Genomic DNA, 25,199 nt, shown 5'->3' on the forward strand with positions numbered 1-25,199 from the left:
TAGTTAAAATAAGCAAATATTTAATATACTGTAAATACCAAAAATACCTTTCTAAAGAAAATTAAAACAAATTAAATAAAGTGTTGGATTTAAGTATTTCAAAATAGGTAATATGAGAAATATATAATTTAAAAGTGTATAATTAACCAAATAATATCTATGAAGAGATGTTATAGTTATTATATATGCTTCCTGCAACGAGTTTCATTCCACTGTTTCATATGAACACGTATAACTAGTTTTGGTATTTTGGCAATGCGGTCACACTTGTGAAAAATCTACTTTATTAACAAATAAAGTTTTGTGTGAACTAAGCAGAATACGCAGTAAATCTTTGTGCTGTAAGTTTTTTAAATAACAATAAACAGTGCTATAGTTAATGCAACTGTCGTGCAGCATAGCAGATTTAGTGGACATACAGAAAATTGTGTAAATTTTCTGATTTTCAATCTCAATGGAGCCTACTTGATACTTTAGAGAACGTACTTGCATGCAAATGTACATACATACAAACATATAATGTGAATTGAAAATAGATGTTTTTACATTAACTAAAAGAATATTAATGTTTTCAGCTCGTAAAAATTAGTTTTATTTCGATAACACTATAGTTAGCCGCTGAATATACCTTTAAATATACATATTTCTAAAGAGTTTATGTACATGCACACACGTATGTTCTATGTGTGTGCGTAAGTATGCATGAATGTATAGACATCCGCATAAAAAGTATACATAAGTCGACTGAAACGCCGAGTGCTTAAAAAAGTTATATTCCCTTTTCATATTAAATAATTTGATGTTTTTATTTATTTATTTATGAATTTCATAAACATTTGCAGTGTGCAGCCATTATTTAAATTAAAAACTATTAGAATGTGGGCTTGCTTGCAAAATTTTTAAAGTTTTCGAATTTAATATTGGCGTCGTATGAACGTGATATCAATAAGAATAAGAGTTTTTGGCTTTGAAACGAACAACAAACTTTTACTTCAATTGTTAATTACAAACTTAAAAATTAAATATTTGTATTTATTTTTAGACAAATATTTGTAGCTAAAGGAACCGCAAAATGAGGGAATCTGCTCATGACATAAACATGGATACGTGGAAGCAATGGATACTCGAAGCGATTTCGAAAATCCGATCTCAGAAGCAGCGACCGAGTGTGCAAAGAATATGTCAAGCCATCGGGACGCATCATAAGTTTCACGAAGATATCGTTGCAGAGAAACTGGAAAAAGCAGTCGAGTCGGGAGCGGTGATCAAAGTTTACAATAAAGGCTTACATTCCTATAAGGCTCCAATGGCCAAAAGGCGAATTAAAGTTGACAAAAATACAAATCTCTACAAGGTGGTTGCCAAGGCAGTCAATGATTTGGGGGAATGTGAAGGATCTACTATAAAAAATATTGAAAACTATATACAGAAGTTTAACTGTATCGATCTGTCGCCCGATGTGGATTTTAAAGCCGTCATCAAGACATCCATTAAAAAGGCCGTTGATGCTGGTTTCTTGATACAGGAAGGAAAGCTATACAAAAAGGGAAAGTCATTGACAACACCGAGAAAAGCAGCGCCAGAAACAGATGTACTTATCAAGGGCGAAGAGACTTGTGCACATTGCTCGGGCAACGCTCAAAAGAATCTCAATGGGATTCCAGAACCACTAAGCTCTTGTAAACAATGTGGAATATCACTGCATACGACTTGTGCCAACATCGCGGGCAGATGCAAGTCTCAATCATATGTGCTTCTCTATATGCTTGTTACGAAGGGAACTTTATGGAACTGCCAAAAGTGTGCTGATTGCGCAGTGTGCAAGATACGCAACCGAGGACCATGTCTACTGCAATGTTTCGTTTGCAAAAATCACTTCCATCTGACATGTCTGGACACGATTCCAGATAAGAAGCCGAAGCATCCCTATCGGTAAGTTAACTAGAGGTGGACGACTATAATTGTAATATGGAATTGTCCATTCAGTGACTTATTATTATTTTACTGAATCTTAAATTTGAAGAGAATAATATTTTTATAAAAAAGTAACACTCATATCAATGAATTACATATAATCAAATTTGAACTATTCCAGATGCAAAGCATGTTTGAAGCAAAATGTTGAAAATCCCAAATCTGTTCGAAGAGATAGTTCCAGCATCAAGTTTGAGCTTGGAAGTGAAAGGTAATTACCAAACAACATTTAAACAATTCAATTATGTTTAAAATCATATTTGTTTCAGAGTTCATCAGTACGCCAATTCGTCGCAGAAAGCTTATACTAATTGCAAGCGACCGATGATCAAAAATGAACGTTTCATTGATAATCCATCAACGTCTCAACAATGTAACAATATAGTGGGCGGCAGTAAGCAAAAGAAAAAGAATTGCGCCATAATTAATAAATTTGACACACAAATTAAGCAAAAGAAACCAAATTTTCAACGTGAACAAATTGCAAATCAACTTAGTCGGAAACGAACATATTCGGATCTATCATCATCAACTTCCTCAAGTGACAGTGAAGATGAAGAGGACGATGATGATGAAAAGAATGCTGGCTGCGATGATCAGGATGAAAGTTCCTCATCAGATTCTTGCACATCTTCAAGTTCTGAGTCGGATTCAAGCGATAGTTCGAGTGATAGCTCAGAATGCGATGAAGACAATGATGATGAAGATTATGATTCGGATAGAAGTACTTTAAAGGAAAACATTTTTGAGAATGAAAAAAAATTTGATTTCCGATCATCATCAAATGATAAAGAAAGTTTGCTGGAAGGGTCATCAGAAAATTGGGGGTTCGCAGCAGTGGCAAAAAACCCAGTTGACAACAAATATAAAAATAATTTCAAAGGCCTTAGTTATACAAAAACTAAAATATTGGATGCTGTCAATTCTCAAGTATCACCGTCTGTAGAACCAATAAAGCCACAAAGTGTTGTACCCAACAAAACTCTCGATGCTGTAAAAGAAACTCCAGTGAATTCAGGAAAAAAAAAGATGGTTATCTTGAAATCAATGCCTCTCGAAACTACAAAATCATTTGTAAAACATGATGATGATATTCCTTATCTTACTAAAGAGACAGTGCTAAAGTATCGAATGTTGAATAATGATGCCGATCAATTTCAAGATAAAACAAAGGAAATTCTAAACGCAAAAGATGCCAATACCACAGATTATGATGAATGCATCGACAATTTGAAGGATCCTAGCGATACTACAATCAGTCAGACAAAATTTGGTATGTATAAAACATTTTTTTTTGTAATTTACATTCCTTTTAATAATGCTTAAAAATTATAGAAAATCAACACTTACCACCTGGTGTGAATCAATTGGATATTGACTTGTATCAAGAAGTATTACAAAAAGCAGTGGTTAAAGTATCAAATAACTATTGTGAAAATCCGTTGGAGAAAAGTCCATCACACCTGCATTCTGGACAAAGTCCTAAATCCATAGAAATTGGCAAATGGAATATTGAAACTTGGTATTCTAGTCCATTTCCACAGGAGTATGCAAGGTAGTTTAATTTATATAAATATTCTTATTTAATGCAATTTGTTTTTTGCAAAAGCAAAAAATGCTCCGAGAATTCAGTAAAAGTAACAAATATTTTCATGATTTATTTTAATATCTAATCTCTTCTTAGGCTTTTGAAGCTGTTTTTATGCGAGTTCTGCCTAAAGTACACAAAAAGCCGTTCCGTCTTGGACAGACATCAAAACAAGTGCATTTGGAAGCAACCACCAGGCACAGAGATCTTTCGTCAAGGCGATATATCAGTCTTTGAAGTGGATGGCAATGTGAATAAGATTTACTGCCAAAACTTGTGTTTGCTTGCCAAGTTTTTTCTTGATCATAAAACGCTTTATTATGATGTGGAACCATTTCTTTTCTACATCCTGACGAAAAACGATCAAGTTGGCTGCCATCTCGTTGGCTATTTTTCGAAAGAGAAGCACTGTTCTCAAAAATATAATGTGTCGTGCATTTTGACGTTGCCGCAATATCAAAGACAAGGATATGGAAGATTCTTAATAGATTTTAGCTACTTGCTGAGTCGTGAGGAAGGACAATTGGGCACACCGGAGAAACCGTTATCGGATCTGGGACGACTTTCGTACTTTTCATATTGGAAATCGGTAGTGCTTGAATACTTGTATAAATACAGGAATAAGAAAGTCATCACGTTCAAGGATATAGCTATTAAAACCGGTTTAGCTATATCCGATATTGCATTAGCTTTTGAGCTACTTAATTTTATTAAATTGCGCAAGAATGATGGCGACATTCGATACCAGATTACGGTGAAAATCGATTGGAAAAAGGTTTTGATGCATCATAATCGAGTGGCGCATAGCAAAACTCGAATTATTATTGAAGCCGATTGCTTGCGTTGGAGTCCATTGACGTCAATTTCCAAATCGCCCGCTAATAATATCAAGCCCATATCAAATCGTGAATACTTGAGTTATCAATTCGAGGATAATTATGACGAAAAAGATTTCTTTAAAAAGAAAAGCGAGGAGCACGCAGAACCCCAAGTGTTTGCATCAACTGAAATTCTGAAAGAAACTTCTAAACCCAGTCTATTGAACTCTGACAAATTCGATGAAGACGTCAGTTTTTTGAAAAAAACGTTGTGCTGCGCCGAGTCGACGCCTACGACATTCGTTGATTCCAAGAAGTGCAAGCGTCCTTTTGAAGAGAAAATCGAGAATTCTGATTCATCGGATAGTAAATATTCCAAGAAATCTGAGTCATCTGACTCCAATATGCTAACAAAACGGGCTTTGCGTTTGGCTAAGCGAAAGGACTTGGTTCCACACACAAACAAGAGGAAACATTTTGAACGTGACCACATTGATAATATTGAGCATAACATTTCCAATCATAAGGATATATCAATTACTGCTAAAGAAAGTGTTGAAAAAGCTGTAGTAGTGGCAAATATTGTCCAGGAAGTCGGTCGGGATATTAAGAAACAGGAGTCAATTGACAAACCTATTAATATTGTTCCCAAATTAAGAGGGAAGAAATCGAATGGGAAACGTCACGAAGAAGACAGAGCTGTGGAGAATATCTCTAATGCAATTGCATCAACTGATTGCGATAATGATGAGTCAATGAAGTCCATTCCTGAGGAGGTTGTCAATACTGTTAAAGAACTACCAGTACAACAGGCAAAGGACAATGCGAAACAAATAAATAACACTGAGCAATGTAACGAGCAAGTTTTGGATGCAGTTGCCAAGAAAACGAAGAAAACATTATTCTCCGATACAAGCTCATATGATAAACAAATTATTGAACCCAAAACTGTGGATTGCAAGTTGGAGCAGAATCCTGTGGTTGAGTCCAAGGATGTAATAAAGGCTGTTCAAGAAAATACAGCACCTGTTGCTGCTCCTTCTGTTGCTGCTTCTCTAGCTGCTCCTGCTGCAGTTCCTGCCGCTGCTCCTGCTACTACTGCAGCAGCCTCTGCTCCTGTTACGGCTCCTGTTTTGCCTTCAATTGCTGCTACTCCAACTACGGTTGCTTCTACAACTCCGACAAATGTTACAGCTACTCCGGCTACAACTTCTACTGCTGCCCCAACTACTCCGACTGCTGCGCCTACTGCTTCAGTGTTAACTGGAAGCCCTGAGATGTTAGATGAAAACTTAAAGCATAAGAACAACATTGCAGTTGCATCGGAAAAAATTGAGACACTTTTGCCAGTTGTTGAAAAAACGGATTCAATGGTGGTCGACATAAAAGAACAGCAGCAATTTAAAAACAATGATGTGATTACCAACGTAGATCAGAGTTTAAAGAACTGTAGTCAGCCAATTGTTTGCAATGCGGCAGCAATGAGCATCGAACCCAAACAAACAAATGATAGTTTGCAAACCATTACAGAAACTATAACGGAAAGTAAAGACACCAATACAAAAGTTGTTGCTACTCCTGCAGCAGTTGAGATCAAGAAACCGGAGCAAGAACAGCAAAAGATATCAAATTCCAATGAAGCTGTAATGGAACAAACATTTTACAATGAAGTTAACAAGGCAACAAATCCAGCAATTAAAGAACAGGAAATCGCGGAAAAGCCAGTGATTGCTCCTACAATGCAGGAAGTGGATATGAAGCCAAAAATTAATAAAAAGGCAATTATGGAAACTTCGCAGCCCAAGCAAGAAGTCGTCAATAACGTTGGCAAGAAACCCGAAGCTTACTACTCAAATAAAGTAAACTCAATGACCGACAAGGAGGCTATGAAGCAAACTCAACTTGTGCAGGTCAAGGAAGAGGATAAGTCCAATGTTCGTGCTCCGCCAACAGCATTGCCTATTAGGGATAAAATCCAACTAAAAAACAATGATCATGCCCAGTTACAGAGTTTAATTCCGTCACAGTTTCCCATCAATCAAATGCCCAACTATCACCACATTTCACAGTACTGCCAGTGGGAATATTATGGCTACAACATAAGCAATTTGGAACCTTCACAAAAGGATAAACAATTCCATAAAGATCTGGCTACAATGGCCTATAGATATAATTTGGCACAAAATCATCCTTATCAATCTGCAATGCATGCACATCATCAGATCCATCATCCAAAAGATAAGCAAAAGGTAGAGCGCAAGAATAACGTTAAAAAAGATGATATGACCAAGACGCAAAACATTAATGCGGTTAATACTGGCAATGCTCCAAGAGACGATGCTCATTTAACCAATTGCAATGAGTACAATCTGAATAATCAAGCTGGCAACTTTAATCAGAAGTGCGCCACACAACAAAAGCAGATAAATCCACAACAAATTAAATCTGTCAGTAATGCACAAAATCCTGGACCACGCCATGCCAGTGCCAGTCAACCAGAAGCAACTATTCTGTTGCCCAGCCGAGAGCCAACTGGCGTACCTCAGAAGCAAAAGCCAGATCACAATGTGAATGCCACTTTGGTTACTTCGCGCGAGGAAAAACTGAAAATTGCACAACCAATTATACAGACCGGATCGCATTCAAACTTGCCAGTTGGCAACCAAGCAGATGTCAATACTAACATGACATACAATGCAGAATCCGCAACAAATGCATCCCAGATTCAGCACTATGACTGCGGCATGAATGTGCAGATTAATATGGAATCCCCGGCACCCATTGGTGGTACTATCAATCACGCAGCGGAGAACAATAACGTACACATGCACCGTCAATATTCAGACTGCTCAATGCAGAATCAATCAGCAACGACACCGATGCACATGTCCATCCAGAACTCACACATCCAGCAACAAAGCAATATTAATATGAATTTAACTCCAGAAGGTTCACCTAATTTGAACATTATAGGAAGCTCGCAGCACCAACAACATGCTAATAGGAAACTGAATGTGCAGGTAATGTTAAATACTTGAAATCTGTTTATTAATAGGTATGGTATTTTTTTTTGTTTTTGTTATTCTTTTATGTTATTATACCCGGTACCCATAGGGTAGAAGGGTATTATAACTTTGTGCCGGCAGAATATGTATGTAACAGATAGAAAGAGGCATCTCCGACCCTATAAAGTATATATATTCTTGATCACCATCAATAGCCGAGACAATCTAGCCTTGTCCGTCTGTCCGTCTGTGTGTCTATCCGTATGAAACACTGGATCTCAGAGACTATAAACGACAGAGCTATAACAGCATTTGTTATGTTTGCACGCAGAATAACAAGCTACAGCTGTGAATTTTGGAGTATACAATAATAACTATAGTATTTATGAGTCCTGAAAATTTGATTGCGATCAGATAAAAATTGTGGAAGGTATTAAAGAAATACTTTTGTATGGGCAAAAACGCCTACTTACTAGGGGTCTTAGTTGCTTTTGCTGACAATCTGGGATATTGTGCCGTCTATGGTATATTTTGAATGTGGTACTATATCGATGTAACAAATATACCATTTGGTATATTTTTAGTATTTTCGATTGTTTTTTGTATATTTTAAAAAATACCGCAATATTTTCCTTTTATTCAAAATGGGTAGCGGGTATCTCACAGTCGAGCACACTCGACTAACTTTTTTACTTGTTTTTAAATGTAATGCACTATGTAACATGTTTTAATTAATTTTTCAATTTGCAGCCGGATATTGTGGCAAATTCGCCGACTACGTCGCACCGAGCACCGACCCCCAAGCAAATTCGTAGCGGTAATGCGTCGAATAACGCACAACAACGTGACGCAAAAATTCCAACAGCTAGCGCAACTACAGCACAGAATACTCATCATCAGCACGCTCAAAGCTCAGCTGCGAATATATCGAAAGCGCAGCAAGATTCGTTGGGCAGTTTGCAGTTTACGCAACTAAGTGGACAGCATGGACATCAGCAAAACTTGCAACCATTGGATTATGTACCCATTCCACAAATATCGCAAAACTTTTCGTCGAATCCATCCAACTATGACATTGTTGGCATGCCCACAATGATCCAACAGAGAATGTCGCTAAATAGCTCAGTTCATTCCCTTTCCAATTCGCATCAACGCATCGATCAACCAACCTCGGCTTGTGCTGTCAACAACTTTTACTTGCAAAACAATATTGCAAGCAATGAAACCGTATCGAATACACCTCGAATCCCAGTCTCAAGCACCTTGGGACCACCATCGACGGCTACGTCGAATGACCAACGACAAGCAAATCATGATTCCATATCAGTGCCCAACAGTTCGGGCACTACACCAGCGTTAGCTGGTGGCAACCTTTGTAGCCTGTCTAAGCTGCAGCAATTAACCAATTGTCTGGAAACGCAACCTTGCAATACATCGCCTGGAGCTCAGTCCAGCTTAACTCCCTCCCCACATCATCCGTTACCACCCAATTCGATGACACCGCCGCCGCATTTGTTGATGCAAAATCGGAATATATCAACTCCTCCGAATATGCTGCAGACACAAGTGGCTCCATTGCAGTACCACAAATACTACGCAAGCAACATGAACATTGCGCCAATCACATCATCGCAAAATACAAACAGAAACACTCGTAACACGCCCTCAGCCCCCGTGCAACACACTTCAGCGGCCATCGGTGGCAACTCCAACAATCGCACTGCAAACGTGCACATAAGCCCGAATTTGATGTCACATTATGGAGCTATCAATAGCTACCGAATGTCACCACAGCAGAGTCCTCCCACAGGCACCTATAGTTCGGGTGGTGAATATCCCAATTCGCAGATTCCCATGCAAATGGGTGTGATGAATATGCAGTCGCAGTATCAGGATGCCTGTGCCCTGCAACGGGCGACTCAACCCAATCCAATGTATCCGACATATTCCCCTTACCTACCCCTAAACAGCTCCATACGCAGATAGTTAAAGATCTGCAAATCGGACTAACTAATTTGTCTTGTTGTCTTGTAAATGTATGTGTTGTAAATATATAATTTCCATAATTTTAAATAAAAACTATTTAAGTAAAAATTGCTATACTTATTCATTTTAATGAAAGTACAATACACGGTCAATGATAGTAAGTAATTCTCGATAATGGCTAATTTAATTTGTAGAATCATCGAATGCAATTTGAACCGTTTTCATCGCTGCCCAACCATCAATTGTTCTCCAACTGTAGTTTATAAAGTTTGTTTATTTGGAAATTATTTTAGAGTTTCTTTACAACAAATATACAAAATACAAATTTAATTTAGCATTTCTAATATATGGGTTTCAAAGCAATGCCAAGACACCAAAGCTTGCAAAAAATGTTTCCCAATTTGTATATATGAAACTTATCCAGCAAAATATTTGTAGTACACATTCAATACACACAATTGACCTAAGCAGTCGAATATTTCCGCAAGAGCATAGCCCAAACATCTGGATAGCGAGCCTGTAAAAATGCTGTGAGCTTCTGAGCACTTTGCGCTTGCTGCGGAGAACAATTGCGGCACTTTCTGGTTATGACTTCTGGAAGAGCAGCTGAAATGAAAATGTAATCATTGTTTTTTATTACGGCAAAAAAAATGAAATTTAGGTTTCAAAGCAATGACAAAACACCAACGATTACAAAGTATTCGATGTCCTTTTCATATATTTTGCAAGATAGTTCAGATTTAAAGTTTTAATCCATTGTTGGAAAAATTAATATAAAGGAATTGAACTTATTTAAAAAAAACTTTTGATTGTCCCATTAGGTGTCCCAGAATGTTTATATCAATTATGTGAGTCTTAGAGACGAAATTTTATTGTATCAATGTATGAGCAATGTATTGCACACTAAACAACTCAAGCTTATTTTTAATTTGTTACTCATATAGATATGTACATTTGTAAATCAGTTTACTCACCTTTTAATTGTCGTCCTAGTTGGTCGCAAGGACTTTTCTCTAGAATGCACATTATTTGACGACTAACAACGGCCTGATTGTTCAATAACTTATTAATATTCTTCTCATCGGCATCGACTTTGGACATATTAAATATTAATAATATCAAACAAAACAATAAAACTAAAATATCTCTTTGATTGGTTCTCTTTATCAAACACATAACTCCGTTTTGATTTCGAAATAGTTTAATGTGGAATGAAAATTCTTGTGTATTTGGTTTGTTTTTTTTGAACGCATGCGCTCTTGAATATCATCTTTGGGGGTTGTATAAAGAACAATATTTAAAAATCAGGCAAGCGACAAACAAATTCAAAAAACAATAATGAATTTATCTAATCAATCTTCTAAGAATTGAAAATATATTTTCAAATTATTATTTGTTGAAGCTAATTTAAAGTCTGGCAAAGTTGGAGATTTTAACTGTAACAAATGTGGGCATCACGACAATATTGTGATTCTATTTATTCATTCACTCAAATTAACAAAATAATATGTATGTACACGGCGGCATAATTGATTATTATTGTTAATGAGTCTCGCTCTAATCGTCGTCATCGCCATACTGATCATCATCCTCTTCCATGTCGTATTCGTTGCCATCTTCGCCGAGTTCAGTGGGCCGCTTCTGTTTGTTGAGCAGCCACTCATTGTAGGCCAACTCTTCTTCGACGGATGGATCGGTTGATTCAATGAAGTCTTCGCTTCCATGAGGAAACTCCTCTTGTACTTTTGGTAAATGATTAAACGGTATATTTCGTCTACAGAATTTGTGTCCCCATCCCAAATAAATAGATTCACAAGTGTTTTCAAATAGGAATGTGAATGCTCCAGGCCACAGATTCGATTGTATGATCAACAATCGTTCCTTCAGATTAGTATACTTGCTGGTAAAGCGTACGAGCCAGGGAGATGGGCACTCTGTATTCATATCGTTTCCACAGGATGACAGGATGTCTGGTCCTATTTCTGCGTGAATAAAACCTGTAAGCATTTCTTCTTCATCGCCCTCTTCTTCAGCTTCAGCCTCCTCCTCTTCTGCCTCCTCTTCCATCTCTTCCATCAGTCGCATCTTTAAGTATAAAGTCAGTTGTCTTTCCCGCTCTTTACTTGCCTTTTCTTCATCGAACCAAACAATCCGTCCCTGGTTTAATATGTTTGGTCGGCAATGCACCCAAGCAATGGGAGTTGCCAAAGTGCTCAATGGCTCAATCTCAAAACGTTCATTCTTCATAAGCATGACATCGTTATCTACAGGAACACAATGATAAGAAAGGAGCAAACATCAGTCAAATTCAAGATTATATATTCAACTATCCAATGAAACAACCTGGCAGTTGATCTTCTTCGCCCTCGTTGTAGTTTTCTTCCTCCTCTCCCTCTTCTTCCATCTCATCCATATTGATCCCATCGTACAGATCCTTTTCCTTCTTCGTCATGCGTCTGTAATATCCCTGCGGGGCTATGTGAGTTCCCGCGGAGATGCGAGCAATCATTGCACGCAAGTAATGCTTCTCTTTGCCGGGAAAACAGGGATACGAGACGACATCTGCCTCCAAGTCACCAGTGAAAAACTTTTTGATGTGACGCGAGACAATAATTTGGCGAGGCGTTACAATTGGCAATTCAATCCAATCATCATAGAGACTATTGACCACAAAGTATGAGAATCGATTGCAGCCGCGACCGATAAACTCGGGTGGAATGTCATAGAATTCGATCTCTTCCGCTAAGGGCACCGGCTCAGCTTTTGGTGTCATTTTCGCCAAATCGTCAGGATCAATATTCTCCCAACCATAGATTCCTGGAGTTAGCTCGGGTCCAATATGCGCTGGCTTGGGTTTATACTCTTGATTCTTCCGCATCTTAAACGGTAGCTGCTTTTCGCGCATCTCATCCTCCATCATATTTAAACGTGATAACATTTCGTCACGTGTCAGCGAAGCTTCGACGATGTAATAGGAACTCTTCAAACCATAAATACAACCCCAGAAGCGACATTGCATTATCGATGGATGAGTTTGCAAACGATTAATGGAACTTGCCAATTGAAAAATATCATTCTTGCTAATGATGAAGCCGGCTTGATTCCAATAGAATTGCAATTGCTCAACACGCTCATTGAATGTAACAAACATGCGAAGAGAATCATATGACTGCTTCTTCCCCAAGATCCTCATCAGCCCCAAAATCATGTTCTAGAGAATCATCAAGATCTATTTGCAGCTCTGTATCTAATTTATATAAACTATTACTATTCATAAATGATTTAAATTTCTATAAAAAAAGAACCTAAAAAAACGAAATAAGTTTTGTGTGAAAAATAATAAAAGCTAGATTCTGAACAACTTAAGGAAATTATATTGCAATAGGATTGTAAAGAAGATAGATACAGAAAAAATTGATATTAATTCTCTTAAAATGGATTACGATATCGGACATTCGAGACCAGTTTATTAAAGTTTTGAAACTGTTGTCAACTTACTTTTATAGCACCCTTTGGCACGCGACTATCAGAGTCCAGAGCACGCATCGATATTGTGGTCGATGAGGATGATGTCGACGATGTTATGATATCGGAGCATGGTGGCGATATCTGCACCTCTGATTCTGGCTTCCCTGGAGTCTTCTTTGCCTTCTTTTTATTTGTGGTCTGCGGACGATCCGATTGAGTTGATGACGTTGAGTCAAGTGAAAAATGGCGACACGATTGATTATCACTATCCATTATAAGGATAAATGATTTACTTGTTTATTTACTAAGTATTATGTATTCTCAAAAAAAATATATATGTAACTACTCAAAACGCCTTGTGATTGATAGAAAATACTAAGCTTCTAATCTACTGTAAATCCACTCTAAAATAATTGCGACCACATAAAATAAATAAATGTGCGAAATGAGGCCCAAAATAATATTGAGAAATATTTAATATTAAAATACTTAACAATACTTCCAAAAATGTGCAAATACTACCAGAATTGAAATTGGAATAATATTTGACGTTATGACATCACACTTTTAATAGCCCGATTGCATGCAGCAACCAATTACTATGTTAGCTTAAGTATATAATTATTTAAAGATGGACGATTCGTCAAACAAAAAGTTGTGGCAAATTCATTGATTTTTCCAAAAAATCCACAACCAAGTTATTAGAACGCAAAATTATGAAAACAAATAAAATAATTTATTTTTTCAAATATAATTTCTTTAAAAAAAGGTAAAATTTTGGAAAATATAGTTCCATAAATAGTTTAACAATTTCAAGTTAATTGCAGATTTTTTTGGATCGCTGTTATCATTATTTCCGGCTGGAATATGGGCTCAATCTTCATTTTGATGATAACAAGATATCGCACAGATTCCACTTCAATTGGGGTAACGACTACATATATCCATTGGTCGAATACATTTCCAGGCATCAGCATTTGCCTCGTCAAGAATAAGCCAACAGAGGCGTTTACACAGGCAATAAGGCAACGAGCACCCCCCGATAAAAAAATTGAAAATATTTATGTGAAAAACATATATGAGTACCTCTTCTTGATACCAGAAAATAGCAATATTAAAGAAGCTTATTGCAATGGTTGGAATTCAACTTGCGGAGTTAACATTTTGGAAATGAGAAAGGAGGTATTATACATATGTATAATTTGACATAAACTGTCCGATCTGATTTTAGAATTTTCTTCTCAGTTTCTTGCACAATCGTGCAAGACCATAATTAAAGAACTTTATTTCGGCAATAAGTTGATTGAAGATTGCGAATCAATATTCAATTTTCATGAGCTCGAAGTTGGAAACTGTTTTCTCGCCAACAATTTAATGGACTAGTAAGTATAAATATACTATAAACTCGTAAAATTAACTCGCGTGACTCATCGAATAATTTGCTTTATTATTTTTAGTAAAACCATCGAAAAATTACCATTAAAATATACATCGTCCGATAAAGTACGCAATGTAACAATAGTTCTACATAATGATCTGCTATACAAATATCAAGTAAGTGTTTTTTATAGAAATAACATTAATTTTTATCGCTTTGTTTACCATAGATAAACATTTTTAGTGTAAAAACGCATCTTCAGAATAACACTTTGCAGACTTAAATTAATTTGAATTTATAAATTTAGCAACTATCCTTTATTAGTAACAAATACTTTACAAATATTAAATGGAAAGATTCCAAGGTCAAAGTTTACAGTATACTAAATATATTATTTTTTTATTCTTTTTATTTTTTGTGCCAAATTTATATATCAATATATGGCTTTAAACAATATATTATTTAATAATAATAATGTTAAAACACAATTGAATTAATTTAAAAAATTGTGATTTTCAATGACAGAAGTGACACTCAAAGCATACGAAAATCTGAATTCCCAGCTGTATATCTAATTTTAAAATTTTAGTGACAACTTTCAAAGTAAAGTTAAGCCGAGGGTCTTTTCATATATTTTTAAATTAATAAATTAAAAAAGTTGAGAATTTGAGCTGCTCGTTGATAGTTCAGCTAATCACAACAAATAGTTTTAATATATTTTAGTACTATAAATGCTTTAAGAATATAATAATAGTTTTAATTATCATCTTTATTTAATGGAAAATATTTTCATTTTCTTAGTTATATATTCACAGTCCTGAGGATTTACCATATTTTAATGCAGAAGTCTTTTCGGTAACAACCAGGCCTACAGTCTACAGTTTTAATATTGAAGAGCTGCACAACAATATCGAAGTTATTGATGAAAAGGTCAATCAACGCATGTGCAAATTTCCACAGGAAACTCCACATTCAAGATTCGTTTATAGGTGAGTATTAGACAAACAAATTGCATCTTTTTAATGAAATAATATATACATATACGGTTTAAGCTTTTCAACCTGCATGTCTCGAATTAGAATGCAAATGGAGATCGATGCTTGCAATTGCTCTGTTTTTAATGCCCAAGACGGTAAGTAATTTCATGTCAAATGTTTGTATTTGAAACCTTATCTAATTTTATTTAAATTCAGGTGTCAATTACTGCGATATCAAAGGAGTCAAATGTTTGCAGGATGGTAATGTTATTATATATATTACTTTCACAATGAAAACTATATTTTATTTTTCTAAATATATTTGTTGTCAGTTATCAATTTATCATATTATTCTTATTACCAAATTATTTTCTAAAAATGTATATCTTATACTACAATTTGCAGCTAACATATCGAATAAAGTAAAGGATTACGTGAGCATTAATTTGGTTTGCTTACCTTCATGCATGGAACAACAGATAAGTTTTGTCGGGTTAGCAACATTTGCATTTGTTAAATAAAAAGTACACATAAATGTATAATCTCTCTCCGTTTTAGAACAATAGAGAAGGGTACTGAACAAAGGGATTTCCATGTTGAAATTGACATTGCCAGTCCAGCTTCAGCCAGATTCTATCGCATTGTTACGCAATCCAGATTGGATCTTATTGGTAAATAAAAGTTTAATAACAATTAATTTTATTTAATATTAATTTGGTTGTTTTTACAGTTGCTGTTGGGGGAGTTATTGGGCTCTTCATTGGTGCATCTCTGCTCAATATCTTGGAAGTCATTTCTATGATTCTGCAAAAAACTAAGCTATTGATTTGGCACTAAATGAAAATGATAATACATAATTATTGTTAAACTCTAATATTTTATCACTTGACAATATTTAATATTTGATCAACAACTAATCTTATGTGGTTCATTAAAAATGTTCTTCGTTAAAATTGTTATATGTTGCAATATTAATTCATCGACCAATGCCTGTATAACATCTACAGATATAGCATATAGATTTTCCCAAAGTAAGTCCACATTACATAACTCGTATCTGATGAAGTTATCAATAGAATCGTCATTACCTTGACCATCGAATTTCATGCGATTGGAACGAAAGTTCTGCATTTCCTTAATATTATCCGTTTGTGTGCACCGCAACCACAGCAATGAAACGATCGAGTTTGAAGAAGCATCTTTTTTACTTAGTCCCTTTTTAGACTCTTCAAATAATTCTAATGCTAGATCCTCTTTTAGACGATCCAACAACAAACGCTCCTCATCTTGAAGGATCTCTAATTTTTTTAAATTGAACAAAAAAATGTAATAATCAATTTATTAGAACTCTTATATGAATAATTACTTACGATTTTTGGGAAAATGTTTACTTGGTGATGAGGATCCTTCTACTCGAGCTAATTGAGCTTCATGTTCGTTGGGGATGACAAATGGCTCAGTCTGAGTTGTAATGTTCTAAAATATATTTGAAAAATTATCAAGTTCTGACAAGTGTGTCGTAGTCATATGCAATTTAAAATTTAAAAAATAAATATTCATTACATTATGTCTTTTTTTAAATTCTTTGATTTATAACATGATACTTTTATATAATGACTTAAAACATGTTTTATTTTACAAACTAATACTTATAGAATATTGGGAAAAAGTTATATTATGTTAAATATAAATACTTACCATAATAATATTGCATTGATTTTGCAATGATTTTTTCGAAGTTTCAGTTGCCATATTTTCGCTTGCTTCTGAAAAATCATATTTGTTTTTAGTCCACGATTCACAAATTGTTTAGGCTTATAATGTTTATGAATTTTCTTAATCGTATCAATATTTTTGCGATAAAAAATAGAGTTCTTGTCGATATTCTTTTTTAGAAGCCAGAAGTACAGGTTAAAGTATTCGACTTTTGTCAAAGGCTTAATGAAATTACTATTTTGAGGATCATTTATGCTCGAAATATTCTTAAAAGTCTGCCTTAGCAGTAAGTCCATGGCCTCTTGTAAATAAAGATCCTGAGTATAACATTCTTTATTCGTATTGATGGAAGTTACAGACTTTTGATCAATAAGTCGCAATAACCTAAAAAGGAATGTCTATTAGATAAGCCTAACTTATGGTTTCAGAAAACATAGCTCACCTATTTATATTTTGTCGCTCCTTATGCATATTTAATAATATTATTTTCTTCTTCTCTTGAATATCTGCAATTCTATTAAATTGCTTTTCAGTGTTAAGTATTTCAATTTGAACTTCAAGCCATGTCATTAATGTAGTTATTTGATATATCAATAGCTTTTCACGAACTCTCAAAAGATCTGAAAGTCGTCTACAGCATATTTTATCGACGTGATGATATGAAGAAGTCTTTAGCTTGTGTGGTATAAGTTCGACACTCTGATTAATACGATCTCTTACAGCACTTAGAAAATTATGTAGTGCAGGTCGCTTCCAACCATTTAAATATATTGGATCTTCACCATTACGAATTGTTAATATATTTTTCAAATTTATTTCTATGTCTAAGTGTGCTACATAGCTTAAACATCCAATAAATGGTATTTTGGCATGAAGTTGTAAAGTTGTTGTCTGCATGCAATACTTATCTATTGGTCTATGTTCTTCTAAATTGGCTTGAGATCCTAATTTGCTATCTCTAAATTTCTTTTGTATAGCAAATATAAAATTATAGGGAATTCTTTTAACTGATTTTCGTCGTCTCGTTAATGAATTATGTGTATACCTATGCATGATAATATCACACAATATATTGTATTTATTTTAATAAATTAGTATTAGACGAATTAAAATAAAAACCTAGCTTGAATTTTGCAATGTATATAAGTTATTTTCCATATACCCCATCCATTGATACTCGTAGTCCGTGAAGCATTCTCTTCGATATTCTAATTTAAAAAGCGTACAACTTAATAATTGTTCAAATGCTTATTTGCAGAAGTATTTTTGTGTATATTCTTCTCACCATAATAGTTATTGATCGAAAAACAATTCCTTGAATATTATTAAGAAATTGTTAACTCATGGCATTCTACAGAATAAATCAAAATGATTTCCTCAATATTTTGATCTGCACCTGGCGACCTCTAGCGACTTGTATGCGAATTATAGTTTCTTTCACAGCCTGAAAGTATGTAACGGATTCTAGCCGCTCACATTTGTGCCTCATAAAACCACCCTCGCAGACCACAGTCTATGTATGTGTGAGTGTGCGTACACCCACAAATGCATTTCCAAGAGTGCGCGAATGCAAATGTATGTATTTGTAGGAATGTATACACATACATATAAGATGAGTAAATGTGATTGTGAACTTGAAATTGCCCTAACATGCGCGTAAGTTTGTGTTTATGTTCTTTGTGTATATGCCTGAATATTAATAGATTTGTGAGTCAGTGCGTAAAAGTATCAATATACGATGATTGAACTTCGGTTACAGGGTAATTTGCAGTCGAGCACTGCCACTTGGCGCACTTGTTTTAATTGTTTGTTAAATAAAAATACATCGATCATGGGGAGACTGACATGCTTTATTAATACGCGCACACACACATGTAATTAACTTTCGCATGTAAGTGGAAGATTTCGAAAATATTCCATACGCCATGTGTTACACAATTTCTGACAGCCACCTAATGGTACTCAAGAAGTGAAAAATTAAATAGCTACCTACACATATACATTCATACATATGAACATATGAAATGATGTAGGTGTTTACATACATTCCAAATATGTGTTTACGTACATACATATATTTTGAAGCATTAATGTTTAGACATACACACAAATGTGTGCATTATTAATGATCTATTTATACTAAGTACATGTATATGCATATTGCACATGTGGATATGATTGTGAGTGTTTGCACATAAATATAAATTGTTATAATAATAAGAGTATTGCTCATAAATATGTACAGCGGGCGAAGGTATATTTATGTCTATATATGTAAGCAGCTACAGTGGCTCACAACCGTATATGCACCTTTGCCTGGTATCCATTTAGACCGACTTATCAATATCAGATGGGGAGGAGTCTTTAAGGGGGGGAATTCGGGTTTAAAGTAATTGTAGCATTGTTGTAAACGATTGTTGTTGTTGGTGGTATTCAGCGCCGAGGCGAAATATTCGATTATACTCATCAGTTTATTGCTGTGTTTCTTACGCAAAATGTATTTTCTTGTTGTGCCGTGTGCATCCACAAATATAGACTACCAGTGTACAGAATCTTTCCAGTTCAGTCGGCAGCATCTTTGACAGACAGGAACTTCGTTACAAGTCTACCTACGGTATGTATACTATAGCCAAAACTAAGCTATATACTATCTACATATATACATATATGTATATTTATTATTATTGTTGTTGCTTCGACTCTTTGCAGACATCACAAAATGCCTTTCGTTCCCGTAGAGACTCCCAAGTGCCCAGCGTGCGGCAAGTCGGTATACGCTGCCGAGGAGCGCGTTGCTGGTGGTTACAAATTCCATAAGACTTGCTTCAAGTGCAGTAAGTGTTTCCTTCCCCTCCTCCCGCGTCACAAGATTCATGGAAGCAAACCGGACTCTTACCAATATTATCTTGTTCCTTAGGTATGTGCAACAAGGCTCTGGACTCGACAAACTGCACTGAGCACGAGAAGGAACTGTTCTGCAAAAACTGCCACGGACGCAAGTACGGTCCTAAGGGATACGGCTTTGGCGGTGGTGCTGGTTGCCTGTCGATGGACTCGGGGGCACATTTAAATAGAGAGTAAGCATTCTGTAAATCCGGAAAAGTATTCGAATGTGCGCTACCCGATATATACTTTATATATATATATATATATCACAATATCTGTACACTACGATATGCATAGAATAAACTTCAAATTGATATAGGATTATAACAGAACGCACGTGATTTCGCTCTTGAGCTTAGTCCATACTGTCAAAGATTCCAATTAAAATTAGAGAAAGAGGGAGTATGTAAATACTTAAGCAAAAAGTTATAAACAAAGAGAGAGAGCAGCCAATTTTGTGTATATCGGGTACAAGCAGCCAATATATTTCCAAAACTATAAATCACAATTCATACTAATTTGAATTTATTTCTGTGCACTTTCAGATAGAGCGGTTCGTGACCAATTTTGTTAAAGTCAACAACCAATCGTCTTGACCCTATGTGTTATATTTATCCAGATATATATAAATTCTACGGTAAAAATTATTTTTGTATTCATTTTCATCACTGACTGTAACCTAATAAAAGGAATTTTAAAATAGAACTTAATATTTAAAATATACATTCATAGTGTTTTTAATTTGAATAGCTGAAAAATAGACAAGTTGTCAAAAAATCACGTATACGACTATATTACAATTCTGTCGCTATACATTTGTTGCAGGAGGTGTGTCAAACCTCATCAAGTACTCTATGTATGTGTATATACAAGCATATATATATATATATGCATATATATATATTCGATTTTCTTGATTCAAGGTGGTGAAGGAAAATCAACATGCTAGTCTGTTTGTTTGACGTTCTATCATGTTCTCAGTTTTGTAGCTATTCTGAAATAAATATTGGTATAGGTTCTGCTTGTTCTTATACGGCATATAATTTTCGGATGAAAAGCTTTTTTGGATGTATACATATAGCCCGCGTCGTAGCAACAATCTGCAAGCGTATACCATATTCGATATTATTCCTATAAACTTTTTCGATGATGACCTAAGTGAATGAAAATATGTAGCAATAAGTATTGCAAATTATTCATCTTATTTTTAAAATATAAAATTATAAATAATTCTTATTTAATAGAAATTATAATTCCTAATAAATAATTTAGAATATTGAGTGTTTACAAAAAAAAACCTATATAATAAAAATAAATAGTTGAGTATTTTGCACCTTTATTCAATAATAATTATAAATAAATTTAATGATAGTTTTTATGCAAACAAAGTATGGTAGCCTACTGAGTTTTAGAGAGTTTGTTAAAATAGAGTTCAATAGGCAATTGAGGCATATCGGTAGTTGGAGCGAATCTTTTATGTGTTTCGGCTAAACGCTTTCTGAATGTCGGCATGGATCCTCTGAGGTGTCTACCATTAGCATTCGATATGGTCATAATGGCAGATTCCGCAGACAAAGGCGGAGATTCACTAGAAGTTGAAGTACTCATCATTCTTGGAGCTGGGGTATTTCTCACAGTTTTTGGGGTATTCCTAACAGGCGCTTGAGTTGAAGTTGAATAAGATGTTGTATCTGTCACATTTACAGTTTGTATTTTATCTTTATCTATATCTTTAAGATTTACTTTTAAAGTGGGTCGTAATATTTTTGAATAAGTTGACTTGGCATTCGTCAGATTATAATTATTCAATCTGGTTAAATTGGCGTCAACTTTTCTTTGCCTCGAATAGTTTTTAGTTCGTCTGGATTTTCTAAGAGCAGCTTTTGTTGTAGAAGATACTGGAGGAGCTGTCGTCGTTGAGTATTTCTTTAATGAGATGGGTGAGAATTTCTTGTGATTTTGAGCAATTTTCAATTTCGATGTTAGCAAGCCGATGAATGTTGTGGATGTGAGGGTTTTTAAACTACTTAAACTATTACTTTGATTATCGATTTCTTTCATATTTTTTACTGGATTCTTTTCTATTGGTTTCTCAATCTTTTTGTCTTCAATCTCATTCAATATGGGACTCAAAGTTGTCAATATTTCATCTTTCAAACAATCTTTACATAGTTCTTTGCTTGAGTTCGCGACGGTTTCAATTTCTGGCATTAGGGTTGAATTTTTATGGTTGGTAACAATATTCAATACGTTCTCAACCATAGTTTGGCTTAATGACATTGGCTTAAAAGGTTTTATATCCATTTTTGTTTCATTTTTTATGATATTCATTGTAACTGGCATCCACGATGTTGTGGTTATCTCTGAGTCCCTGACTAATTCTTGGGGTTTTTCTTCTATTATGGGTTTCTCCTCTGGTTCAATGCCAAAAATATTAAAGATGTCGATTAACGGACTTTCAGCGGATTTACTTCTTTGTGTAGTTAAGGGAGGCGGTGTAACCTCGGGAATTATTTGCTTCTCTTCGGGCTTGTAATAGAGCAGGTTCTCAGAAGAACTGGGAATGACAACATCATCAAGGGTAAAGTAGGTATGGGATACATAAGGTACAATTGGAAGTGGAGTGATTGGGGGAATGTTATACGGCACGGAAGTAATCTGCACTGGTCGCAGATGTTGTGCCACTGTTATTCCACTGTCCTGAGCCGCCATTGTAATATTCTTCTCTACGCAACTTTTGTTATCCTCATAAGTGGGCTCATCATATGGGTTGCTGGGCTGAAATCTTGGTGAATTCTTTGGTAATGCCGTCGTTGGTAAGCTGACCGAATTCATATATGACTTCAAGGCACTTGCAGATATTGAGGCATCATAGGCATTGCGATAAGTGTTCCTTAAATGTAATGCAATTTAATAGTTATTTTAAAAGAAAGATGTTATTTTATACTAAACAAACTTACCTCACTGGATTCGTAAAGGTTGAGGTAATTTTAATCGGAATATTTTGATATCGTTGCTTCATCTGAAAGCTAGCCATTCGTTGTTTCCTGGGAGCTAAGATCGGTTGTCCCATCGAATACCAGTAAAGCTTTCGCAGCTTATTTGGTTGACTATGACCTAGAGGATTGTAAACATAGAAAGCCTTTGGATCAACATGAAAAGAGATAAAAAAAGTAATAAGTATATTAAAAGTCAATTTCACATTTTCATAATATAAGTTTTATGGCTTTATTCTAAATTTTAGGAAATCACAAAGACTATAATTATTTTGTATATACCAAAACTCGCTTTAAAAGACTAAAGCTTTATAATTAAGCTTGGTTTTCGAGTTTTGTCGATTTGTGGTGTTTGAAACAAACATGATCTGCGTGTGAACATAACAAATGGACAGACGGATACGGTTAGATCGTTTTGGCTGTTGACGCTGATCAGGAATATATTTACTTTATAGGGTCGGAGATGCCTCCTTATGCCTGTTACATACATTTCCTGCCGGCACAAAGTTATGTATAATACCCTTCTACCGTATGGGTAGCGGATATAAAAGTTGGCATATACTGTAATGATCCATTTATGTATATTGCAAAATGTATTTGAAACAACATTTTTAACTTATTTTAGTATTAAATTATTGCCTTTTTGGATTAAAAGATACTAACTTATAACACTTGACAAATGTAATTATATGCATCTTGAAATAATACAATTAAAATAAAGACACACTTAGGATATTTTCTCGAAAAAGTTTTTACCCCATAACTGATGCAAATTCTTCTTGAAAAGGATTAACTCACAAATATAGGATAGGTAGGAAATTATAATTTAAAAAATTTTAAAAAGAGTACAAAGAATTTTTAGTCATAATCATAATAGGATCCTCATTAAAGTGCACAATACATGTACACTATGTTTGATGGCATTCAATGTATAGGCATCCAATAATATAGTAAACCGCAACCCACATGCTGAAGAAAGCTTTTTGTGCTCTTAGAAATAATTATTTAATAAAATTATTTATTAGCTTTAACTAGCTAAAAACAGATTAAGGATAGGTGATGTTTCATATTTTTCTAGTTAAATGAAAAAATTTGCATTTCTAGTCCCTATTGAGCAAATGCATACTTTTTTTTAGGATTACCGTACTTACCCCCGATTGTGGTCGAACATTGTCTGCCAATATAATTGATGCATATGCAACAATTATTATACCTGAAATTGAACGAACCAAATTGATTGCCCGAATAAATTCAAATATTTTTCATTTCACAACGTAAAAAATAATTTATCAATTTTAAATTCAAATTGATTATTGTAATACATTTTTGTACATGAAAATAATGTTTGTAGCACATTTAGAGAAGTCCTTTTAATTTATTAAGACTCGCTTAAATTTGGTATTAAGATTCGACAGTTCATAAAATCAGTTTCATAGAATTTTATATTCTTAGCATATTATTATTGCACGTGTTCTTTTAAGATCAAACTTTTTTGAAAAACTATAATGTCACATTAATTAAACTTTTAATTTTTACCAAAAGCAATATATATAATATTGATGGTCCGAAGATGTTGCCCGAACATGATGGTAAACTTCACTGCCAGCGATTAAATATTAATATACACATGAGGTAGGCAGACTACAATATTTAGTTTTCTATCTGCAACAAACAAATGACGACTTATAAATACCCTCAAATTATCTTGAAGACTCTCAACACATAAGAAAATTATTTCGCTTACTATTTATTCGGCTGGTTATTATAACAATTACTCAGAAATCTTGGATCTTAAAACTTAAACAGAACATGATAACATATTTCAGATTATATTCAGATTATTATAAATGAGAGATGTAAAATAATAAAAATAATAATGCAAATATTATAAGTAAGCTGCGAGGTATCAAAACATCGCATATTAATCTCTGCAGCATCAAATTGCTCGAATTAACATTGTCGGATCTCTGAAGCAGAACACTACATGCATGAACAACTTTCACATCACGTTTTGCTCTTGTATTTTTTCGTTGTAATATTGTGAGTTAAAGAAAAACTTACTTTCTTTGAAAATGAAATACAGACGGTTTCTATTATTGGATGAGTACATTGGCATATGGGTAACACATTATAGAGACAAAAGTAGCCATCCTTACTATTAGATCTGCCAATGCATCCATTAACCATAACAATGCCCCACGAAGCTTTTAGTTCCTTATGTTCTTCTCCAAGAACTGATCATTGCGATTAGTATTCTCCCTTATATGTATTAACAAACATTACACCATCAAACTGCAATAATACAAATTTCACTTTATATATATATATATTTCTATATATATATATATATATTATGTATATAGATATATATACCTAATTTTATTTATTATTAATAAACTTTATCTGT

At 34.5% G+C, this 25,199-nt stretch overlaps 7 protein-coding genes across 9 annotated transcripts; 3 read left to right on the forward strand and 4 right to left on the reverse strand.

The window, feature by feature from the left end:
• Positions 1–256: 256 nt before the first annotated feature.
• On the forward strand, positions 257–9,479 carry LOC117567470 (uncharacterized). Its single transcript, XM_034247490.2, has 7 exons — positions 257–341; positions 1,043–1,932; positions 2,096–2,185; positions 2,244–3,247; positions 3,310–3,529; positions 3,659–7,400; positions 8,136–9,479. Exons 2-7 carry the CDS (start codon positions 1,073–1,075, stop codon positions 9,369–9,371), a joined length of 7,152 nt encoding a protein of 2,383 aa, XP_034103381.1. The 5' UTR covers positions 257–341; positions 1,043–1,072; the 3' UTR covers positions 9,372–9,479.
• Positions 9,480–9,625: 146 nt separating this feature from the next.
• Positions 9,626–10,585, reverse strand: LOC117567471 (ejaculatory bulb-specific protein 3). The gene is made up of 2 exons (XM_034247491.2): positions 10,346–10,585; positions 9,626–9,977 (listed from the first exon to the last, which is right to left on the reverse strand). Exons 1-2 carry the CDS (start codon positions 10,545–10,547, stop codon positions 9,835–9,837), a joined length of 345 nt encoding a protein of 114 aa, XP_034103382.1. The 5' UTR covers positions 10,548–10,585; the 3' UTR covers positions 9,626–9,834.
• Positions 10,586–10,807: 222 nt separating this feature from the next.
• Positions 10,808–13,219, reverse strand: LOC117566711 (radial spoke head protein 6 homolog A). The gene is made up of 3 exons (XM_052005665.1): positions 12,870–13,219; positions 11,715–12,582; positions 10,808–11,635 (listed from the first exon to the last, which is right to left on the reverse strand). Exons 1-3 carry the CDS (start codon positions 13,110–13,112, stop codon positions 10,929–10,931), a joined length of 1,818 nt encoding a protein of 605 aa, XP_051861625.1. The 5' UTR covers positions 13,113–13,219; the 3' UTR covers positions 10,808–10,928.
• A 251-nt stretch (positions 13,220–13,470) lies between these two features.
• On the forward strand, positions 13,471–16,041 carry LOC117566710 (uncharacterized). Its single transcript, XM_034246255.2, has 10 exons — positions 13,471–13,493; positions 13,667–14,021; positions 14,085–14,221; positions 14,297–14,393; positions 15,019–15,206; positions 15,270–15,349; positions 15,411–15,455; positions 15,600–15,687; positions 15,753–15,865; positions 15,925–16,041. The coding sequence occupies exons 1-10, from the start codon at positions 13,471–13,473 to the stop codon at positions 16,029–16,031; spliced, it is 1,233 nt and encodes a 410-aa protein (XP_034102146.2). The 3' UTR covers positions 16,032–16,041.
• A 29-nt stretch (positions 16,042–16,070) lies between these two features.
• On the reverse strand, positions 16,071–18,248 carry LOC117571625 (uncharacterized). 2 transcript variants are annotated; one of them, XR_007954959.1, is made up of 5 exons: positions 18,196–18,248; positions 17,353–18,118; positions 16,893–17,294; positions 16,565–16,670; positions 16,071–16,492 (listed from the first exon to the last, which is right to left on the reverse strand). XR_007954959.1 is itself a non-coding variant. In XM_034253847.2 (4 exons), the coding sequence occupies exons 2-4, from the start codon at positions 16,944–16,946 to the stop codon at positions 16,101–16,103; spliced, it is 552 nt and encodes a 183-aa protein (XP_034109738.1). In that variant the 5' UTR covers positions 16,947–17,294; positions 17,353–18,173; the 3' UTR covers positions 16,071–16,100. The 2 variants fall into 2 exon arrangements, 1 of the variants encoding a protein (XP_034109738.1); XM_034253847.2 differs by lacking the exon at positions 18,196–18,248 and having other exon boundaries at positions 17,353–18,173.
• A 1,182-nt stretch (positions 18,249–19,430) lies between these two features.
• On the forward strand, positions 19,431–20,519 carry LOC117568230 (muscle LIM protein 1). Of its 2 annotated transcripts, XM_034248704.2 has the most exons (4): positions 19,432–19,524; positions 19,620–19,744; positions 19,828–19,987; positions 20,342–20,519. In XM_034248704.2, exons 2-4 carry the CDS (start codon positions 19,630–19,632, stop codon positions 20,343–20,345), a joined length of 279 nt encoding a protein of 92 aa, XP_034104595.1. In that variant the 5' UTR covers positions 19,432–19,524; positions 19,620–19,629; the 3' UTR covers positions 20,346–20,519. The 2 variants fall into 2 exon arrangements, with proteins under 2 accessions (XP_034104596.1, XP_034104595.1); XM_034248705.2 differs by lacking the exon at positions 20,342–20,519 and having other exon boundaries at positions 19,431–19,524; positions 19,828–19,991.
• Positions 20,520–21,120: 601 nt separating this feature from the next.
• Positions 21,121–25,190, reverse strand: LOC117566709 (uncharacterized). Its single transcript, XM_034246254.2, has 5 exons — positions 25,166–25,190; positions 24,854–25,104; positions 23,944–24,005; positions 22,757–22,938; positions 21,121–22,689 (listed from the first exon to the last, which is right to left on the reverse strand). Exons 2-5 carry the CDS (start codon positions 24,906–24,908, stop codon positions 21,195–21,197), a joined length of 1,794 nt encoding a protein of 597 aa, XP_034102145.2. The 5' UTR covers positions 24,909–25,104; positions 25,166–25,190; the 3' UTR covers positions 21,121–21,194.
• Positions 25,191–25,199: the final 9 nt, after the last annotated feature.

This window comes from Drosophila albomicans, chromosome 3 (assembly GCF_009650485.2).
Source record: "Drosophila albomicans strain 15112-1751.03 chromosome 3, ASM965048v2, whole genome shotgun sequence".
Classification (NCBI taxonomy): domain Eukaryota; kingdom Metazoa; phylum Arthropoda; class Insecta; order Diptera; family Drosophilidae; genus Drosophila; species Drosophila albomicans.

Excerpts from the sequence above, each read along its gene's own strand:
- LOC117568230 (XM_034248705.2), top strand. The coding sequence starts at position 19,630 with ATGCCTTTCGTTCCCGTAGAGACTCCCAAGTGCCCAGCGTGCGGCAAG. Across the intron at positions 19,745-19,827 it reads TAAGACTTGCTTCAAGTGCA|GTATGTGCAACAAGGCTCTG; the intron begins GTAAGTGTTTCC and ends CTTGTTCCTTAG.
- LOC117567470 (XM_034247490.2), top strand. The coding sequence starts at position 1,073 with ATGAGGGAATCTGCTCATGACATAAACATGGATACGTGGAAGCAATGG. Across the intron at positions 1,933-2,095 it reads AAGCCGAAGCATCCCTATCG|ATGCAAAGCATGTTTGAAGC; the intron begins GTAAGTTAACTA and ends GAACTATTCCAG. Across the intron at positions 2,186-2,243 it reads TTTGAGCTTGGAAGTGAAAG|AGTTCATCAGTACGCCAATT; the intron begins GTAATTACCAAA and ends TATTTGTTTCAG.
- LOC117567471 (XM_034247491.2), bottom strand. The coding sequence starts at position 10,547 with ATGTGTTTGATAAAGAGAACCAATCAAAGAGATATTTTAGTTTTATTG. Across the intron at positions 9,978-10,345 it reads ACTAGGACGACAATTAAAAG|CTGCTCTTCCAGAAGTCATA; the intron begins GTGAGTAAACTG and ends TTTTCATTTCAG.
- LOC117566709 (XM_034246254.2), bottom strand. The coding sequence starts at position 24,908 with ATGCCAATGTACTCATCCAATAATAGAAACCGTCTGTATTTCATTTTC. Across the intron at positions 24,006-24,853 it reads GTATTTCATTTTCAAAGAAA|GTATAATAATTGTTGCATAT; the intron begins GTAAGTTTTTCT and ends GTTCAATTTCAG. Across the intron at positions 22,690-22,756 it reads ACCTTTACGAATCCAGTGAG|GAACACTTATCGCAATGCCT; the intron begins GTAAGTTTGTTT and ends ATTACATTTAAG.
- LOC117571625 (XM_034253847.2), bottom strand. The coding sequence starts at position 16,946 with ATGGCAACTGAAACTTCGAAAAAATCATTGCAAAATCAATGCAATATT. Across the intron at positions 16,671-16,892 it reads ATCAATGCAATATTATTATG|AACATTACAACTCAGACTGA; the intron begins GTAAGTATTTAT and ends AATATATTTTAG. Across the intron at positions 16,493-16,564 it reads TAAACATTTTCCCAAAAATC|AGATCCTTCAAGATGAGGAG; the intron begins GTAAGTAATTAT and ends TAAAAAAATTAG.
- LOC117566711 (XM_052005665.1), bottom strand. The coding sequence starts at position 13,112 with ATGGATAGTGATAATCAATCGTGTCGCCATTTTTCACTTGACTCAACG. Across the intron at positions 12,583-12,869 it reads TGCCAAAGGGTGCTATAAAA|AACATGATTTTGGGGCTGAT; the intron begins GTAAGTTGACAA and ends ATGATTCTCTAG. Across the intron at positions 11,636-11,714 it reads CGAAGAAGATCAACTGCCAG|ATAACGATGTCATGCTTATG; the intron begins GTTGTTTCATTG and ends GTGTTCCTGTAG.
- LOC117566710 (XM_034246255.2), top strand. The coding sequence starts at position 13,471 with ATGGACGATTCGTCAAACAAAAA. Across the intron at positions 13,494-13,666 it reads GACGATTCGTCAAACAAAAA|ATTTTTTTGGATCGCTGTTA; the intron begins GTTGTGGCAAAT and ends AGTTAATTGCAG. Across the intron at positions 15,207-15,269 it reads CATTCAAGATTCGTTTATAG|CTTTTCAACCTGCATGTCTC; the intron begins GTGAGTATTAGA and ends ATACGGTTTAAG.